The sequence below is a fragment of the Salarias fasciatus genome, chromosome 20 (assembly GCF_902148845.1).
Source record: "Salarias fasciatus chromosome 20, fSalaFa1.1, whole genome shotgun sequence".
NCBI lineage: Eukaryota > Metazoa > Chordata > Actinopteri > Blenniiformes > Blenniidae > Salarias > Salarias fasciatus.
The window spans coordinates 32,246,767-32,267,468 of record NC_043764.1 but is presented as its reverse complement, the minus strand read 5'-3'; the positions used below and the strand labels follow the sequence as shown (position 1 = coordinate 32,267,468).

The following is a 20,702-nucleotide window of genomic DNA, read 5'->3' as shown; positions in this document are numbered from 1 at the left end:
TAAAGCTAAACCTGCTCATGCTGAGAGATTTAGTGACCCTTCTTCATGAGGTCAGACAAGACTGAAGAGGAAGACTGGATGAAAAATATACACATCCGGACTATAGAGCATCTTCCTCCACTGACATCCAGATTATAGAGCATCTTCCTCCACTGACATCCAGATTATAGAGCATCTTCCTCAACCAACGTCCAGATTATAGAAAATCTTCCTCTTTTAACATCCAAATTATAGAGGATGTTCCTCCTACTAGCATCCACATTACAGAGCATCTTTCTCCACTAACATCTGGGCTATAGAGCATCTTCCTCCTTTAGCATCCAGATTATAGAGCATATTCTTCCAAACTGTTCTGACCTCAGTTAATCCAGAGAGCTTTACGTGGGCTTTGATTTTGTCTTGACACTGTAATTGTGAGAAGAATTTATCTGAAAAGAACAACACATTGAAAAAGTTTGAGTGGGACATTAAACGATCCTTAGACTGCTGTGCTGAAACCCACCGCCCCGGGAACAGGCCTAAACGTGACGATCCGGTCACTTTCAGCGGCTCATACAGGCAGTTAAAAGAAAGATGCTGTGCACTGGGAACAGCTTCAGGTCTGGGGGTCTTCAGGATGTGAGGGAATGGAATTCAGCCAGAAGCACCGGGTTAAAATGGTGAAATCAGATCGATACGATGATAGCTGAACCTGGTCCTGGTGGAAAGCAGCTGGAATCGTTTCCTCCTGCACTGCAGCATGCTGGAAACTCCAGTCGAGGGAGAAAGCAGCGGAGCACTACAGTGCGACCGAGTCTGGATCTCAGCCTTCATCAGTGGAGCTCCATGACTTTGGATCTACTTGGAGGGGGTGATGAGAATGCAGCAGTCAAGCCTTCATAACTCATGTGAGCCATGAGTTGGCCTTGTCGTGATGCTAGCAGCTGGCAGACGGGGGGTGTGCGGGGCTCGGGCGGTGGGTGGGTGGGGGCTCACTGCAGTGGTAAAGGGGGCGGGGCATGAGGCTCATGCAGGATGCCGACTGGGAATCACTACACCTGAGGTTTGAGCGGCAGCTTCGCGCCTCATTTAATATCCTGCTGCTAAATGGAAGGTTTGGTAAGAGAGGAGTCCACTGAAATCACAAAGAGACAAACAGGAAGAACTGTCATCAGAGGGGTGGGGGGTGGGGGGGGCAGAGAGAGAGAGAGAGAGAGAGAGAGAGAGAGCACTGCAGTGACTGACTGCACAGCTGGACACCGCTAAGAGAAGGAGAAGTGCTACAGAGAAAGAAAACCCACCATTCTCTGCCTGAGGACTCAGATCATCTCTTCAAAACACACACAGGCAATAAATCCTCATGATCACATTTACAACAATAAGCTGGTTTTGGTGAATTAATATTTAGCATCACACATTTCAGCCTGAATAAAGTAGATCAGTAGATAAATTCATTTTTAAAACCCATTGGGTTCTCCTTGAGGAGAACCTTTAGAACCTGCTGACTCCTCCTGCAGAACAAAGCTCTGCTGGTCGGAGCTGTTTGAGGCTCCGCAGACCTTCAGGACCAGACACCTGCTCCGGTTCTGTCTTTTCTGAGGACACCTGCTGTGATTCTATACGCTGATGACACCTTGCTCTCACACAGCTCTTCCAGTGGATCTGGGTTCTGCCCCAGCGCTTCCTTATTGGGTCGTTCTAGTCGACTGATGCTAAGGCTCACTGTCGGGCTCAACCAGCTCCATCCTGCTGATATATTGATCGATCTGATTGAAGTCCACCTTCTAAAGATAAACATGACTCTCTCTGATGGATACGTGATGCTGTCATGTGCAGTTTGTATTTTTTACGGAGGTGTTGCATGCTTTTCCAAACCCTACCTTAACTTCATGAGGCTGTGAGTCATGTCCACGGTGGAGTGTAACAATGGCAGAACTACAGAGTTTAGCAATAACGAACATGGACTCTTTTTGCTTTTTTCAGTCAGCAAAGTGAATGGTTTTACAGCCATCAAAGACACTTCAGACATGTTTGTGTGATGTTTGGCTTTAGCACACTGTTAGTCTGAACACTGAGAGGAAGATGTAATTACAGTCAGGGACAAATCCATGCAGACACTGGATATTTCAAGGAGTTTGCGTCTTTTCTCTTGCCTCAGCATTGTGGATGTCTGGACACTGATACGCTGAGTCCAGTCAGACTTTCTGACAGTTGTTCCAGTTAGTCCTTTAAAACTTCCACGCAGAATAACGTGATTTCCTGCAGGAGCTGTGTTCATGGGAAATGCTGCTGATTCAGCAGCTGAGCCGTATCAGTCCACGTTCTCAGCTTGTGGGACACACGACACCCTCACTGCAGTGATCACCACATGACCTCTGGCAGATTCACAGACCTGCCAAGTTCAAAGTTTAATCCACATTTCACTAAGCACGCATTCAAAATGCTTGGATGATTGCTCATTTGTTGAAGATAATCAGGAGTCTGCTGTTTTATTCTAGAAATGTCGTCCAGAGGAGTTTAGCTTCTGAAAGTGTCTTGGTTGAAATCAGAGGTGCTGTGGGTGAACTCCAGCTTCTTTTAAAGCAACTCAAACAGGTTTTAGAAACAGCAGCATGTCAGCGGCATGTCAGACTGCTCTATTTACTGAAAATCCCTCCACAGTAGGGTCGAGCCCTAACCCTACCCCCATCAGTGACACGCAACTTCAGGATGATCCATGGATTAGAAATATCTGCCTCTTAATGACTCAACCTGATGAACTGATCCTAACAGCCAGTAACCCTGACCCTAATGACCCCAACGACCTAGCCCCAATGGCATGTCACCTTAACCCTAATGCTCTCTAAGCCCTAACCCTGATGCAGTATATCACTGCAATCCTAATGACACAACCCTGACCCCAGTGACCTGTAACCTAACCCTAATGGCATATAACCATAACCCTGACGACCTATAGCCCTAGCTGTAATGACACAACCCTAACCCTAATTACCTAGACACGGACCCTAATGCCCGACAACCCTAATGACCTGTAAATTAACCTTAATGGCATAACCATAACTCTATTGGCCCTAACCCTAATGGCATGTAACCCTAACTCTAATGACCTATACCCCTAACCCTGATGCTCTATAACCCCAATATCCTATAACCCTAACCCTCACCCTGATGATTCAAAGCCCTAACTCTACAACCCATAACCCTAACCCTGCCTCTGCCTCTGACTGACTCGTCAGCTGTCATGCTGCACAGTAAGCATTGATGCTATTTAATGTAATCAGTAAATGCAGCAACTCTGAGCCAAGTAGGGCGGGTCATGGCTTCGTCAACCTACAGGGGAAAAAATAAGCAGTGTGGCTCATAGGTACTGCTGAGTGGTGCATCATGGGAGATTTGGGAGAGGGTGTACAGAACGCTAACCCAACTGCCATATGCCTGTGTTTACCCTGAACTGCACCGCGGGGTAAACCGTGTGAAAGTTCAGTCATGTTTGTGTGGATAGGTCAACCATCCCACGACGGGCAGCTGAGTGTGTGAGCTGCAAATCAACAGTCCAGGCTTTGGGCTGATTTTCAGCAGGCTTCAAACTGGACACCTACCTTACCAGTGATGTCGTTCACAGCCACATGGACAAAGATGGAGGCCTCCTCCATCCCTTCCAGGTACACATGGCGGTAACCTGCACAGAAACATTCAGAATGAGTGCATGGCTGCGCGCACACACACACACACACGCATACACACACCTCTGCTGGATGTACTGACTCTGAACTACAAGACAGACTCAGTGTTTCTTGTTTTTTTTTTTTTTTTTTTTTTAGAAACAACACCATCAATCTGCCATTTACTGTACGTTCATGGAAAAACCGATGTTAGCGCTCCAGATGGACTTCCTGTCCTGTTCCTGCCTGGACACTCAAGACTCAACATCCCCTGTCCAACACGTCCACCGTCTCCTCAGCACATCCAAACCATCTCTACCAGGACTTCTGATCTCTGCTTATTAATGTGTCCAGATCGTCCTATGAGATCAGAGCGTCCTCCACCTCAGCTTCCTGTCGTCCAGACAGGAAGCAGAACATCAGCTGCTCAGCTGGGATGCCCGTCTCCATCCGCCCTGCTCTCTCTTCTTTATATCACAACATGTTTATTTGTAACTCTTGTTCTGCCACATACTGTGCTCATGCTTCCAGACACTGACCAGTTGACTCCACTGGAGCAGAGACGGAGACAGACTCAGTAAATTACGATGCAGTGTCTCTTGATGTTTATAATACCATCATTTGGTGCTTATGTTTCTATTTACTGGTCAAAGCTCTTGCATCTTGGAGGACGTATCCCTCTATGTGGATGACACTGTTTTGTAGCTGAGTGAATCCTTTATAAACATAAAAGCGTTCATATCTCTTCACATGCAGGTCAGAATACAAATATTATGTTTGTATTTACTGGTTCAATGAACAAAAAGATTGTTATGGACTGAACTGCAGAAGTTAATTAGTTAATTAGTTAGTTAGAAGTAATTTCTAGATTTTCCAAGAAAAACTCCATTCTTCATCCTCGTCTACTCAGAACATTTCAGAAAGGAATGAAAGAACTGATGCAGAACTGTTCAGTCAGGTAAATGAGATGGAGAGTGGTTCCATGTCAATTTTAGAACTCATCCATGGTTCAGTTTGACCACCCACACCTTCACTCTGCTTCAGAACCCGAAGTCAACAAACCTCGAACCTGAAAATATGATGAAGAAACTTTCTAATACTCTGACATCATTCTATTTTAAAGGCACTGTGTTAGAGGAGACATATTCCCTTCACCAGCATCAGAGAAAGAATCTGGGTTCCACACTAACCGTCAGCAGCTCAGAGAAACAAGGCGGTCCTCCGGAGGACGCCGCTCCTCACCTGGCATCATGCTGTTGAAGGCGATGGTGCGCTGCCCAATGAAGTCCTGCCCGATGGGGTCATGGTCCCACACCAGGAATCGAACCAGCGCCAGCTCCGGCATGTGGACCGTGAACACCAGAGTCTCCTCCCACATGGGGTTGAACCCTACAGCGCCATCGGCAGAGGGTGGAGGAGAGGACGGAGACTTCAGGACAACGTGAAGCAGCAGTGAAGAGAAGACAGAGGACAGAAAGACGAAGGGAGAAGAGCGAGAGAGGACGGAGCAGCGCAGAGGCTGACAGCCAGCTCAGCACTCATCAATTATTCAGGGTGTGTGTGTGTGTGTGTGTGTGTGTGTGTGTGTGTGTGTGTGTGTGTGTGTGTGTGTGTGTGTGTGTGTGTGTGTGTGTACATCTCATGCTGAGCTCATCCATTATATACCAGAACCTGTACATTCAGCTTGGACTCACATTCAGCCAACACACTGGCCCGAGCCCCCTGCAGCTAACGAAGCTCCTCCCTGTGTGGAGACTGCATGTTCCTCCTGGGTAAATAGTGACTCCAGTCTTTAAATGTGCTGATTTGATTATGTGATCAAGTTTGACTGATGACGTCACGATTGGTTAACCTACCTGGAGAGCACTGCTGGCTGAGAATCATGCTAACATAGGGTCTGCAAGCTAATCTTGGCTGACGAACTTGTTAACTTGTAATCCTACACACGTCATGCCGAAGACCACAACTCCAGACGTTTCACAGGACAGGCTGATGTCACACAGGCTTGAGCCCAGAGCGAACCTTTTATTATTACTTTTATTCAAACTATTTATCTGCTGTTAAGCAGGTGGTCATCTGGAGCATATCAGGTTCCAGTTCCTCAGGAAGTAAGATCTACCTTTGATGAATATTTATTGTTACTGGAAGCCAAACTGACCATAACGTTATTTCCCAACACACAGCAGGGTTCAGGACTGGGACTGTAGGGTTCTTTTTTTTGTGGGGACTCTTTAGTTGGTTTGTAGTTGTCGACCTTCATCAACTGCATTTTGTGTTAGAGTTTGAGCCTCAAGAAAAGAAGCAAAGCATGATGGTAAAGTAAAGGAGAGTGGAAATTATCTCGATGAAATAAATCTTCATCCAGTATTCTGGAAGTCATGTCGGATTCCTCAGAGCTCAGCACTCTTCCAGGCTGCTCATCACTCTCAGCTCTATGTTTTAGTGTTAAACCAAGGATAAAAACACCCAAAAGACGAATGAAGGAGAATCTTGAACCTAATGTCATGTCTTGTGGTCCATTCCTTTTCGTATCTGTACTGAGGGCGTCCACTCACCGTTGTCGTCCACCACTCTGGTCTGCTCCTTGCAGCAGTCCACCGGGAGGCCGATGACCTCCACCTCCACGAAGGGGTCGATGATCTGACCGAGACAGAGCTCAGGGTTGACACATCATCTTAGAAGCCTGGCTGAACGTTCGGTTCATCCTCACAGGACGGGGAGGTTTCTGCGCAGTACAGCTGTAATATTCACCAAGATCCTCCAGATCCATGAGGACTTGGTCAGCAGGAGCCTCTGTGTCTCCTTGACGCTAAGCACCGATCAACTTTCACGTTAACGCACCGTGACTGGGTAGAACTTCAAATCATCTAAGTCAATCATGGTGTCTCGGATCCCCTTTGGGGTTATGACGGATAATACTATTAGAATTAGCCTTGAAAGTCTGCAGCAGACCCATCAGACGGCGAAGAGGATTCATCTGGAGTGGGCGAGTCGACCAGTGTTTGGTGTCACCGTCATGTTTTTGATCAAAAGCCTTCCCTATGGAGAGTCTGAGGAAAAGCGTGTGAACAAGCAGCCTGCTTCCCTCCTGATGGCAACAGTCCTCCCAGAAATAATGGGAGAAAACTGTGAATGTGCAGCTGTCATGACTCTTCTCTCAGATCTCACAAACGGACTGAAATCTGACTCTGAATCTTTCCTCTATTCTTTTGTCCGTTCACAGATCTTTGTCCCTCCGTCCTCTGCTTCATCAGCCCTCAGACCTGGCAGGACCTTACCTCTCCTCGGTCTCCCAGCATGGAGTCTCTGGGTTTGGGCAGCTGCTGCCCGCTGATGATCTTCAGCACCAGCTGCTTCTTCATCTGGCCCGGCAGCGGGTCGTCCAGGTTGGGGTTAAAGGCACCTGCAGGGTCAGAGGAGGCAGGAAGCTGCTGACTATCTGCGGGCGGCCCTGACCGGCGGCGGGCGAGCGACTGCCGACCTTCACACATGCAGGCGGGTTTGAGGATGTAGCCGCAGTTTCCGTTGCTGTAGAACTTGGCTCTGTTGAGCTGCAGGACGCGGCCCTCCGACTGGTAGTTCAGAGCCACTGAAAACAGAGCAGCAGAAGGAAGAGGAAACGTTCCAGCTCAGCGCGTTGGATTTGGCTTTTGGCTGTTTCGGCGGAGCCGGGTTTCCTCTCAGTCTGAACAGACAGAGGCCACAAGGGGGCGTACCCAACAGCCAGCGACGCTCCGAACATCCACCAAGCTCACACACTTTGAAAACACAAAGTGTGTGTGTGTGTGTGTGTGTGTGTCTGTTCCTTTCAGAAAGAGGAATGGATGTGATCGGAGCTGATGACCTCCGACCTTTGGGAGCGTCCGTACCGAGCTGGCAGCCGGCGTTCCAGAAGGGCTGCGGGTTGAAGTTGGACGAGTCGACGCGGTAGGAAGACGGGTAGATGCGGGACAGCTGTCTCTGGTTGAAGTGGATGAAGGCCGGGGCTTTCTGCTGCATCACCTGGTGGGCTTTGGTCTCGCTCAGCGACGACACCTGCCAGCCGCAACTCGCTGCAACCACACAACAAGACAGCAAACACACAAAAGCGGGGGTCAGCATGCACCGCCAGGCGGTCTGCAGGGTTCCAACTCAGCAGCAAACCTGGAAGCAGGAACCGACAGTGAGAAAAGAAACCGGAGACTTTCATATCGTCTCAGATCAGCGGTGCATTAGCTTCCTCTGCACACATGAACTGAACTCTGGAATAACAGAACACTGAAACAATGAACTATCCTGACAACAGCTGATCCAGCAGAACGCTGGGAGGTGGAACTCCTGTCAGCTCTGCTGAACGTCTCAGCATATCAGTCTGTTAACAACCACAATGAGGAAGAACATCATCAAGTACAAACCCCTGTTCTTCTGATAAAAACCAGAAGTTTAAATGTCTTAATGTGCTTCGTTTCAACAGCTTGTCCTTTCAGTGATGTTTCCTGTAAAGGTGGAGTGTTAAAGCACGGATATTTTCAGAGAAGCGACACAAAGCCTTCAAGACGTTTCTGCATATAGCTTCTATTTCTCCAGACCTCATGCTCCACCCCAGACCAAACACTGACAGTCCAGAGGTCACCGCTCATGTCCGATATGGTGGCGATATGGAGCTTCAGTCGAGAGACGGAGGAACGCCAACAACATTCCAGCTGCTCACCCTGAGCCTCGATGTCGTACAGTCCCACTGAGCGAGTGTATTTCACCAGGTCGGACAAAGCTCTGGACAGCTTCATGGTCTTCTTCTTCCTGCAGACACACACACACACACACACACACACACACACACACCTGAAAACAGGCAGAATTGAACCTTTTTCTTCTTTATTAAATAAAATTGGTGTGAAGGTGTGTGTTGCTGGTGGAGTTCTGCAGCGTCTCGGTTTCAGTCTGGTGTAACGTCCTCTCTCCTCCTGTGATTGTTCGAGTGTGACAGCGGTTGTTGCTCCTGCAGAGCAGGGAAAAGGTCAGACGGTTGTCGTACTTGTTGTGGTGCTGCGGGGCTCGTGACGTGCTGCCGCCGCTCTCCTGGTCCGTGTCTGTGTCTTCAAAACTCGCCGTCTTCTTCAGCTTGGAGGCTTTTTTCTGCACAACATCGAAGAAGAGGAGGAGAATGAGGACAGAGAAGTGTTTGTTCCCACCATGGTGGCCGGAGAAGCTTCAGGAGCCAGCAGCAGACCTGCAAACCCTGACCCTGACCCTGACCCTGACCCTGACCTTGACCCTGACCCTGACCCTGACCCTGACCCTCCTCCTGGATACTACTCCACAGCGTCCTGGCTTTATATGCTGTTACTTGGATTGTTAGGGTTAGTTGACGCAATCTGACTTTCTTGGAAATGTAGAAAGTTTTTCTGGACAGTCTTTATTTTCAACGAGGTCTCAGACAGAAAGTCAAGTGGACAACAGCAGAGTGAGGACAGCTGCAGGCTGTCAGAGACTTTCAGAAACAACAGGGACTTTTCCCACAATGAGATCTGAAAGAAAAACACACGACGAGCTGAGGAGCTCTGCTTCAGGGCTGTGAGACAGACAGAGACCTGAGGACAGAGTGGACAGTAAAGAGAGGACAGAGAGGACAGGACGGGCAGGACGGACCTTGCGTTTGGAGAAGCTTCCCATGAAGGAGCGTCCAGTCCGCTTGTTGCTGCTGCTGGTAGCTTCGTCCGCGGTGTCCGTCCCATCCTCGCTTTTACCCTGAGGAGACAGAGACACACCGGCACTGAGGACAGGAGTCTTTCTTTGACTTGTTGAACCTGTGGACCCAGAGTGAGGTCCAGTCTCATGTGGCGGCTCGCTGGACCAGCCGGACCGGTACCTGGCCGCCGGGCTTGTCGGAGGCCTTCCCGGCCGGAGGCAGAGCCGTGATGGTGAAGCTGTCCGGGTCTTCTCGGTCCCGGATCTTCGACTCCTTCATCAGGTTGTCCAGCTTCTTCTTGGCCATGTTCTCCACCTGCTTCCTGTTGGCTGAGGTCTGGAGGACGGAGCGCAGGACGGAAGTGAGCGGACTCTGATCACATCCTGAAGGTCCTCCTCAGCTGAGAGACAGACTTCATGCAGTGTTCTGACAGGAGGGAGCGCCTCCACGGAGCGAGAACCCCGAGAGGACCCGACAGCGAGCCTCCAGGAGAGGAGCCCAGCAACGCGCACATGCTGGGTTCAGCCACAAGGTGGCAGGATGCAGCCATCCTGTGAATCAGAGAAGCCTCTGGCCTCACAGGACCCCAGCTCACTCTGTCCCTCTGATAACTCACATTCCAAACACACCGCCGGACCATAATGCATTGCAGGTAGGAATGCGTTCTGCTGTAACGCTCCAGTCAGAACGTTCTGATCAGACTGTCTGGACACTAACTGAAAGTCTTCCATGAGCCAGGAATAAATAACAACAAACCAAACCAGCATCAAGAAGTGGAACCAGACGTTCCACCGACGAGCGCCTTCGTTATTCAGCAGCGCCTCGTCTTCATGCATGTTTGGTTCCGATGAAACTCATCCACTCGTGAGTTTCTGCCCACAATGATTCCTGGAAACTGAGGATGCACCGTATGTGAGATCTTTCAGATGCTTCACGGTCTGGGAAATGATTGGCTGACGGAGACGAGCCGACGTGTTTTAATCATTTAACTGCAGCAAACCTTTGAAAAATGAGAACTTTAAAGAAGACAGGACCAGTCTTTAACGGCTGCTGCACGCCATGGTGTGCAGGAGGAAGTTCCAGGGCTCGCACACCGACAATGCTACATGCTACATGCTACATGCTAACCAAGACGACAGTCTGACTCACGACCAGCTCGTCCTTCAGTTAAAGCTTAGTGCTCGTACTCGGTATCACTGTATCCTCGGGTTTTTTACACTTTTTAGAAGAATATTTCTTCAGTTCATGACCCAAAGTCGAGCTGCTGGTTTAAGTTGAGACACTTCCCTGAGAGCGGAGTGCGAGTCTCAGGTTTGAAGACATGCAGAATAACACACAATGAATGAAGGTCTGAGCAGCTCAAACTGTTCAATGAATAGCTTAAAAAAACAGAGGAAATCATTTGATCCTCCTGAATCACAGCAGAGGGAAATCTAACTCTCTGCTATATTAACAGTTATTGGCCAATAAAAGGAGCTCATCACGGATTATTGCTCTCTGACACAGATATGGTGCATCTGCAGTTTCTGTTCTGCTGCAAACCGAGACGGGCGCAGAGGAAGTGCACATGCCGAGGGACGAGGATTCTCATACAGTACCTTCCACTTTCAAAGAAGCAAGCAACAAGTGAGGAGGAGGAGGAGCAGGAGGAGGAAGGACAAACGGGAGGAGAGAAGAGCAGGAGATGAGAGCAGGAACACCAAAAAGAGCACACAGGGTTAAACAGCAGGAGACGCCAGCACTGGACACCAGGACACAGAGCTGCTGGGAAGCCGGGCCATGGAGGACACCTACGTCTCCGTTCATCAGCTTGCAGTCGTCCTCCATCTCGTCGGCGCTGTCCTCGTCCGACACGTCGCCCTCCTCGGCGTTCTCGTCGATGTTTGGCGGAAGCTTCTTCCCCTGCGGGAGAAACAAACGGTCCGTCACGGCTCTGATCCGGGAGCGATCCGGGCCCGTCACGATCGGCGAGTCCTGAGGGACGGGCGGCTTGAGGAGCAGCAAGAGACGGTGGAAGACAAGCTCCATCCGGACAGACGGGCCCAGACACGGCGGAGGCACCATCATGCTGTGCAGCTGCTGCAGTGTGTGAGACGGCGTGTTCCTCACGGCCCGGCTCACCTTCACCAGGATCTTTCCTTTGAGCGCTTCAGGAGACGGCAGGCGTCCCGACTCCTCGGCTCGGACGCCCGACACGTCCAGCTTGTCTCCCAGGATGTCCACCAGGTACTGAGCCATCTTCTTCTGCTGAGGGACACTGCAGTGGTTCTCTATGGACAGGATGACCGGGTACCTGACACACACACACACACACACACACACACAGTCAGACGCACGCTTTTTACCCACAAACCCTCTGGAGCCTGCTTTCCTTCCAGCACTGTGGAGAATCAGTGTTGTCTGATGTTGGACGCAGACATCCAGCCGACTCCTTTTGAGTCAATTCAGTGTGAAACGCAGCAGCCAGTTATTTCTAACGCTGAGTGAGCGCTGAACACGAGCACAAAGAAAATTCCCCCTCATTTACTGGAAGACGCCGGATCTAAAAATAGTGATTTTCTCTGCCTCCTCCAGACGTGTGTTTGTGTGTGTGTGTGTGTGTGTGTGTGTGTGTGTGTGTGTGTGTGTGTGTGTATGTGCTGATGGGATTATCACCTCCTGATGCAGATAGTGTGAGGAGGGAGTGTGTGTGGCGACGCCTCCTTTGCTCTCTGTGCTCCGGCGTGTGTGTGTGTGTGTGTGTGTGTGTGTGTGTGTGTGTGTGTGTGTGTGTGTGTGTGTGTGTGTGTGTGTGTGTGTGTGTGCGCTCAGGTGTGAGATGACGCTGTTGGAGTCTCAGGAGATCCTCCTCGTATCGTCAGAAACGTGACGGAGACCAAGAGGTCAGCTGTGTTTTCACGGCGTTGTGATCCAGATGCATCGATCTGATCTGAACCTACTGGCCGGGATGAAAACATGAAGAAACATGTTTCCTCTTCACCTGGAAGCTGGCTCGAAGAGGGTACTGTCCAGGATGGATGGATGGAACTATGAAATTTGCCAAACCAGTTAATGAAAATCCAGATACCATCAAGACCAGGTCTCTGTGGCTCTTGTACCTGATCAACTATAGACCCTGGGCTCTGAGGCAGAACCTGGTCTCTCTGGTAGAACCTGGTTTCAAAAAAGTGATCCATTGGATGAACATAATTAAAATGTGTGCAGGATTTCCATCCAAAAAATATATGCAGGACCAACTCAAATGGAGCACTTCTACACATGACAACATGTCTGAGATTGTCCAACTTGTTTTGTTCCTTTAGATCCAACCATGACTGAATTATTCTGTGTAAACCAATTTAATTGAGTTAGTACTACTCTTTTTTTTTTTTTTTGGTCAAATATGTCAAATAAATTGGCTGCCCACTTATAAGTAGTTAAAATATTTTTTTTTTTTTTTGTACCTTAATATTGTGATTAATTGGAAACACAGTACTGTCATGCCCATGTGGACTGATGCTGCACAGGGAGTCTCAGACCTTCTCTACACTCAGAGGCAATCCGGAACTTTTCTGTTGAAGACTAAGTTTGGAGTAGCAGCAGGAGCAGATTAAATGCACAACACTTCTCATTCCGCGTTTGACATGAAAACTAAAGTGTTTAGATGAACTGAACAACAAGGACACAACAAAACACAACTACCATTAACACTATCAACATCAGGTCATCGAAATTAACCACAAAGACAACGTTTAAATCTTGAATATTTCATCCCAAACTCCCATGATGCATTGCGGCACTGTCATCACGGCCTCCACTACAGAACCCCTGTCCAAACACATTTATTTTGAATTGAAGAGTGGTACAGGGTCCCAATGAATTACTGTTAACTGACATTTGTGAAACATACTGAGGCTTTGCTGGATATAATATGCTTTAATTAGGAAAACAAAATATTAATGTGTCAACTCTAAGAGGGGCTTGAATCAGTTTTTTGAGTGTAGACCCTGGTCTCTATGTTAGACCCTGGTCTCTATGGTAGACCCTGGTCTCTATGTTAGACCCTGGTCTCCATGGTAGACCCTGGTCTCCATGGTAGACCCTGGTCTCTATGATTCACTTCCTGTTGGTTCTTGGTTGGTTGTTGTTCCTGATTCATGTCAGACTCATGAAAAGCAGAGCTGAGGGTTGTGAGCTGAGTCAGAGTGTATTCTGAGCCTGTCTCCTGGTCTCCGAGCCTGTCTCTGAGGCTGTCCCTTGGTCTCTGAGAGACCAGGATTGATTGAGAGTGAGGAGCAGAGAGCAGAACGAGAGAGGCGGGGGCGTGGGAACCTACTCGTTCTTGACGAAGGCGTACTTGTTGATGGTCTCGATGACGTCTTTGAACAGGATCTTGGAGGTGAGGGTGTAGCCGTGGTGGACGATGGGCTCGCCGTCCTGTCCGTCCCAACAGTCCACTGTGTTCACAGGAAACATGCAGAAGCAGTCAATCAGACACGGCGAGCGTCTCTCTCAGTTTTCTGATCTGTGGAGCACCGCAGACCTAATTCAGCTCAGTTTAATCTGAACCATCGAGCGTGTTCTGGATCAATAAAGCTGTTTGCTGTGTGCTGTTTCCCATCATCAGACCTGCCAACCTGTACGCATTTTGCGTAGCAGGTACGCAATTTGACATCAAAATACGCTGGTACGCTCCGCCTCATTAAACTACGCAAAAAGCTGCAGACGTCTGTGAGCGCTGGTATAAATGCGGACCGTGGACGTTCTCATGTCTGACAACACGATGCAGCAGCAGGGCTCTGAAGTGTCACGCATTTCGGTGTGTTGTCACACAATCACGGCACACATTGTATTTGTCACGCTGAAAAAAAATACCGGTAAATTAGGCTGGTGCGCCGCAGCTCTGGAACCGCGAGGAAACACATGTGCTACCCTCGTAGTGCTGCGACGTTCAATGAACGTTTGAACGGCTCTTTCAAGTGAACGACGAGAGCCGGTTCACAGCTGTCTGAGAGTCGTTCCTTTGTGCAAATTGTCCTCGCTTCCTTCACGTGTCTCCTGAGTGTCTCCTGAGTCCAGCTGTCTCCGCTGCTTTCGTGTTAACGACCGAGTTTCACTTTTCCGCAGCAGTTCCAGTCACCTGAATGCAGCAGCTAACTAGCGGAGGAGGAGTGTCGCGAAACCGGAGCGGAGCCGGTGTTTTGGAATAACTGAGTCCCTTTTAACTGGCGACTGGGCTTCTTTCACGTCCCTTGTTGCTGATAGATATTAAAAACCAGACAAAAAGTCGTGTCAGACCTTTTATGAGTCTGATTTCAACATCTGCGGCTACTGGCAGCAGCAGCAGGAAATGCTAAAGGAAGTCAGTCACCAGGTAACAAGGACACCAGTTCATTTGAAACACCGTATTCACGGCTTTATAAAGGTTTTAGTAATGGAACACACACGCGCACGCATGCGCACACACACAGCAAAAAATGCTTAGTTAAAGGACATGTAGCAGCATTTTGAAGCTCTTTTCTGGGGACAACGTGCATGGTCAGCCGCAATGTAATGTGTATCAGAAAAACATCTGTTTAATCTTTGCCAATAAACAAATTAAAGAACCACATGAGAACTTAAAACTGACAGCCCCCCCCCCCCCCCCCCCCCGGTCGACAAATGCTCTGGCAAGTGGTACTCAAAAAATTTCACCAAGGTTGGCAGGTCTGCATCATCTGTGCTTGTATGTGTAGATTTAAAGCCGCTGCAGGCATAAAAGTAGAAACACAAAGTCTCAGTGAGCTGTTCGTAATAATACCAGCAGACAGAATGTCACTCAGGGGTCAAGGGAAGACCGCAGGATTCAAACCGTGCACCTCTTTGACCACCTCAGTAAGAGCTTCTGTAGCCGAAAAACTGATGATAATGTTCAAACATTATTAAAAGAAGTCCAGCGATGTGTCCTGACCTTCCACACAGCGGCAGCCGGCCTGCAGCACCCAGGCGTACATGTCCACCCGGGACTGGGACATCAGCTGGTCGCCCATCAGGTAGGTGTTGTGCGACGAGGCGATGAAGTAGCTGGACAGCGGCTGGCTCATGTCCTGGCTCACGCTGTAGTGCTCGGGGTTGAAGATGTCCCCCGCCGGGCTGCGCATGTAGTTCGTAAAACCTGCAACCGCAGAACGCCGTGAGTGTTGGGTCCACGTCTCCGCCTCCATGCAGTCACATCGCACCGATGCTTCTGGAGCTCGCCACAGGCTCAGGACCCCAACCAGACATTCGATGGGGATTTTATTTGAAGATACACGCCAAGAAAAACTTTGGAGAATGTTCAGATTTAAAGAATTACATTTTTTGAACAGATATGAAACCTAATTGGGCAACTTGAAATGTCGTGAGAAATTCAACCCTGACAGCCGGTTTCTCATCCTGCTTCACAATCTTTCTTCATGTTTAGCGTTTTCATGCTAATGCTAACAGTCAGGCAGTTCCGTTCGGGGTCTGTGTGTCGTGTATCCCCTCTTCCCCCTGGACATTTTTACATCTTTACATCCTCATTTCCACGACAATATTTCAAGTATAGACATATTGTTTTCACAGCTCTGCTTCAGAAAGGTTTTCAGTTTAGAAGGAAGCCTTCTGGAAACGTCTGTTTCTATGCAAACGGCAGAAACGCTGATAGCTGTGGGGTTGCTGCTGATTCGGCTTCTCTCTGGATGTTTCCACTCATTGTATGGTTGAACGGTGAAGCTGTGCTCCAGTCTGAGGACTTCAGCACTGAACTGTCCCACCTGGACTCCATCCTGACCTTTGACATCCGCAGCTGATTGACATAAACCCCACCGCTGTGTAACGTTCCTCCATCCTGAAACAGATCCAGGAAACAGACTTACCATCGATTCCCAAGACTCCCTGCGCCTGGTTCTCGAAGCACGGCTCGAACTTGTTGATGATCTCCAGGCAGTGGTCCCTGGTCACTCTGGTCATCTACAGAAGGCGGGGACACTTTTCAAACCCACACGAAGACGGACGAACAGCATTCACAATGCAGTCGGATCCAGCTGCAGACAGATGTTTTAGTCCAGAGCAGAAAGCAGGTCTGCATCTGACTGCAGCTCGCAATCAATCACATTCACACGTCTGTGGATCAATGAAAGAGGGCGGCGCTCATCGCCCGCTGGGCTGGATGAGGCCGGGACGCCACGTTTTGGAGCAGATCGGCTGAACTCCTCTGACACTGCCTGCAGATGAGCCCCCCCCCCCGGAGCGTCTCACCTCCCGTCTCAGAGAAGCTCATCACTGAGAAGCCCTGCAGGTATTCAGCCAAATATTGAAAGAACATAAAAAGACACATTTCCAGCCAGTGTTTCCATGACTGCTCACACGGGGCTTTTAAACGCTTCAGCGCTTCTCTTCTTTTCTGGTTTTGAGTGTGAAGATGGAAAAAACACTGGCAGCTACTGAACGGACTCATGCCTGTTGATAGCAGCTGAAATTTCCCCTGAAGGGGAAATAAAGTTTGTTTAGACAAACGGGCCAAACTGTTTTCATGAGTAAATAAAAAACCGTGTTCTGAACTCTCTCAGTATGAAGCTTTATTCCTCCACTCAACAACCTGAACAGTCAGCATCCTTCCTCCGTCAGCCCTGAGCAGCATGATGCTGCCTCCACCGTGCTTCACAGCCTCTGAGCAGGGCAGTCCGGTGGGGCTCTGGTTTGAATCCTGGCCCAGTTTGTTTTCGGGTGGGCCTGAAGCCAGAGCTGAAACACTGCAGGAGTGACAGTGTTTGCCCTCTGCTGGGCTGGGAGGAGGTCCAGGACCCAGTATGGCGTCTGCCTGCTGGCTCCAGTGGTCGTAACGGTTCCTGTGACAGTTCCTGTACGTGGCTCCCTCTCTGGATTGGAGGTGTAGCACATTAGCATGTACAGCCCATCATTTCACGATCTCTGATGAACATATAGTCCTGTGACTTTCAGGAGGCTTTCCTCTCAGCTCATCATCCCATCGACTGCCAGAGCCTGAGCCCATTGATTCCCGCACAGACTGGCTTTTTGGAACAGTTCCAGGTCAGCGAGTATCGATCATCAGTGCACCAGATGGGTACTTTATTAGCGATAAACTTCTATGGCAAATCCATGATGCTGCAGACACAATCTGGTAATTAGCCATGTAATTAAATCAGAATGTTTAACCAACCCACAGACCTGATGCTCACAGACTGAGTCAGCTGATCAGGAGAGCCAGCCCCCCCCCCCCCGGTGAGGAAACACTGTGAGAGGGGCGATTATTAGATGCATGAAAAGAAGCATAAACCCATAAAGGAAAAGAGTTTCTGCCCTCTGGGGTGAAAAACCTCCATGGAAGGAAAGGGAAGCTCTGGGTTCATCCTCCCCCCCTCGGGAGGAGATGGAGGGTCCCTCTGCGTCGGATCGCTTCCTGCCTGTGTGCTGTTGAGGTGTCGCCTCGACAGGGTCGGTTCATATTGTTCATCATTTGCGGTTCTACAATCATAATACAGATTATTTATCACATCGTCAGTGAGCCATGTGCGATCAGAGGAGCTCCCATCTCTTCACAGCTTCTTCAACCAAACTGGAAATTCAAACATTTTTGAATCATCTGAAGGGAAACGGGATCGAGATTTCAGAATCCAGAAAACTAAACACTTTCAGTCCCCCCAAGTTTGTTACTCCAAACCATTCGGACGTTTCTGTGAAGCCAAAGGTCGACGAACACATGGGCTGATCGGAGCAGAGGAGGCTGTCAGACTCTATTCATCACACATATCAGACTCACCAACAGACACTTTCCTCCAGACCGTTGAAGGAAAAACTACCAGACACCTCCCTGACTCTGGAGTAAACACAAAATACATGACCCGCCTTTGTTACACTGTGAATTACCTGATTTAAACAACCTCTGATCACTGCCGGACCTGAGGAGTCCAGAATCACTTCAGCAGAGCCTGTTCAGCAAAGTGAAGAGGCTGAGAGATCTCAGTCTGCAGAAAGTCACAACCGTCTGAGAGGGTTACTAAGACTTTGGCACTCCAACAAACCGCCATGAGAACCAGGATCCACAAACAGAGAAAGAGCGGTGATCCTTCAGGAGAGGCCGGCCCACCACAGTTACCCCAGAAGGAACCGACCGCTCATCCCCAGAGAACCCAGAGGACCTTCTAGAGGACTGCTGGCCTCACTGGCCTCTGATAAAGTCCATGATTCAACAACAGAAAACAGTATCCATGAGAGAATTCAAGATGAAACTCACCAGAGAACATGGAACCAACAGCCAGACAGGCAAAGTGAACCTCTGAACCTCCTCTTCAATCATTGTCTAAAAACCACATCTGGTATTTGCTTGGGTCACACCTGTTCAAATGTGTTTGAGGGACTGAAACATTTATGTGTAAGAAGTATTCAAGAAAGGATGGGTGGAATGCCACTGATAAAAAGTACTTCAGGAGCCCTTTAATGTGTCCAGTTGAAGAATTGAGTTGTTGTCTGTGGATTCGGGTTCAGTAATGAGCTCCAGTGGTCGACCACGTTCAGACCTGACCCCGTTTCCTCTGGAAAGAGTCCAGCAGACGCTCAGACTGCTCACCAGCTCTAATCTCAGCTCCAAGCTCGACTAACACCCGACAGACCTCCTGTCAGGAGACCTGAAGAGGAACTGAGCAGATAATCTGTCCCGTCCGGCCTGGAGCGGCGGGACAGTCAGGAACAGAGCCAGAGCCCAGCCGGTACCTTTTGCTCCGCCTCCAGGAAGCGGGTCAGGTCGTCGGCGTCCAGGTGGTCCTTGTGGTTGCTGTAGGTGAGCATGAGGAGGTAGAGGTCCCTGCGGGTGGACATCATCTTGTAGAAGGAGCAGAACTCCTCGAAGCCCAGCGTCCCCTGGTTGTCGTCAGTGTCTGCTTCCTGCAGATAAAAAACACACTCGCTGTTCGTTTCATCACAGAGGGTTCCGCTCAGATTCTCAGACTTTACAGATATCAAACATTTTGTGGTGCAACGACTGTGTAGTTCTCTAGTTCTTCTCAGCCGAATTAAGAATAAATGAATTAACCAACAATCCAGTTTGGTGTTTGACAGAAAGTCAGACTACATGAGTCTCTAAACACAGGTTTAAATACTTTTTTTTTTTTAATTGTTTTGCCCATAAACCTTTCAATGTGGTGAAAAACGTCCTCAGGCGGCTGTGGCTCGGTTGGTAGAGGGTCAATCAAAAGGCTGCAGGGCCAATTCCCTGCATGCCACATTGTCCTTGAGCAAGACACCGAGCTGCAAATGCTCCCAGCAGGTGGAGTGAGCTTGGAGCATGGCAGCCGATGCCACTAGTGTGTGAATGTGTGCAGGAATGGGTGAATGTGACTAACAATGTAAAGCGCTTCGGGGACTGGTTGGGGGAGCTTTGCTCATGAACTGTTTACCAAATAAACACACTGGAAGCTCAAACTACCACACTGGAGACCATTATTTATTTTCCAATACTGTATGCATAAAAAATGAGTCATTTGAAGGTGCAAACAATCAAAGGTGATTGAAGAAAAAGACTTTTGAGCTCATCACCTTGATCGAAGTGAAACACTTCAGTGTTTACAGGCTGTTTCATGACCAGGATTTTTTAGCATATCTACAATACACAACACTGTCACCGCCATGTTTGTTATTGTCCATCTGTTCGAGCAGGAGAATGATTTCCTACAGCCATGGAGCTTTCTTTCCATCTCTCCAGCGGAGTCGGAAAACTAAAGTTCCACCTCGGATTGTGTTTTCAGTGGCAACGAGCACCGCTGTCATGTAAACAGACACGCTAAACACGGCAAAAGAGTTGTGTTCACTGGCTTCTGTAAACAGAACCCCAGTTCCCCACTTCTTCGTGTGACTGCAGGCCGTAAAGACCAAACGGTTCTCCATGTGGTGAAAGAACCCTGCAAGGTGCCTTCACACCGGCGTTAGTGACTAAGACTCTGTGGGAGGGACGGACTGAGGAATCAGCGGAGAGACGGACAGACAGTTTTGACGTTGTACTGTAGTGCTTTCCAGCATCAATACAAGCAGAATGAAGAGTTCTGGCTGCTGTAATGTGCCAAACTGACCCAGAGAGAGAGGAATAATCAGAAAACTGGAAATTAAATAGCACAATGAAACAATGTATACAGGAAAATCATATTCTTTCAACAGAATCTAGCTCCTCTTGATAATATGATTGAACGATAATATACTGACCTTGTGCTTTGAAGACATTTCATAGCATTCAGCCTCAGCAGGAGTTTTAAAGGGTTGACCTGTCCACGTCTCCTACAGGTTTTGTCTGATGAGTTCAGATTAAATTTTGTATTTCCTAATTGTTTCTACATCAAAGGACAGAAGCGTGAAGAGCTGTGGGGTTCTAGAGGTAACAAACACCAAACCCAGACTTCCCCGCC

At 48.8% G+C, this 20,702-nt stretch overlaps 1 protein-coding gene across 2 annotated transcripts in view; it reads right to left on the bottom strand.

Moving 5' to 3' along the window:
- Positions 1–20,702, bottom strand: part of plch2a (phospholipase C, eta 2a) — a 106,125-nt gene that overhangs the window by 7,670 nt on the left and 77,753 nt on the right. Inside the window, exons 6-22 of one of the 2 annotated variants that reach the window (XM_030119807.1) lie at positions 19,021–19,191; positions 16,167–16,260; positions 15,239–15,442; positions 13,625–13,745; positions 11,431–11,602; positions 11,104–11,211; positions 10,908–10,913; positions 9,490–9,645; positions 9,270–9,368; positions 8,656–8,756; positions 8,332–8,420; positions 7,511–7,693; positions 7,123–7,230; positions 6,920–7,044; positions 6,197–6,281; positions 4,884–5,030; positions 3,579–3,658 (exon numbers count right to left, since the gene is read on the bottom strand). In XM_030119807.1, coding sequence (XP_029975667.1) covers positions 3,579–3,658; positions 4,884–5,030; positions 6,197–6,281; positions 6,920–7,044; positions 7,123–7,230; positions 7,511–7,693; positions 8,332–8,420; positions 8,656–8,756; positions 9,270–9,368; positions 9,490–9,645; positions 10,908–10,913; positions 11,104–11,211; positions 11,431–11,602; positions 13,625–13,745; positions 15,239–15,442; positions 16,167–16,260; positions 19,021–19,191 — 2,049 coding nt within the window. The remainder of the gene's footprint in view (positions 1–3,578; positions 3,659–4,883; positions 5,031–6,196; positions 6,282–6,919; positions 7,045–7,122; positions 7,231–7,510; positions 7,694–8,331; positions 8,421–8,655; positions 8,757–9,269; positions 9,369–9,489; positions 9,646–10,907; positions 10,914–11,103; positions 11,212–11,430; positions 11,603–13,624; positions 13,746–15,238; positions 15,443–16,166; positions 16,261–19,020; positions 19,192–20,702) is intronic. The other variant, XM_030119808.1, reaches the window with a different exon arrangement.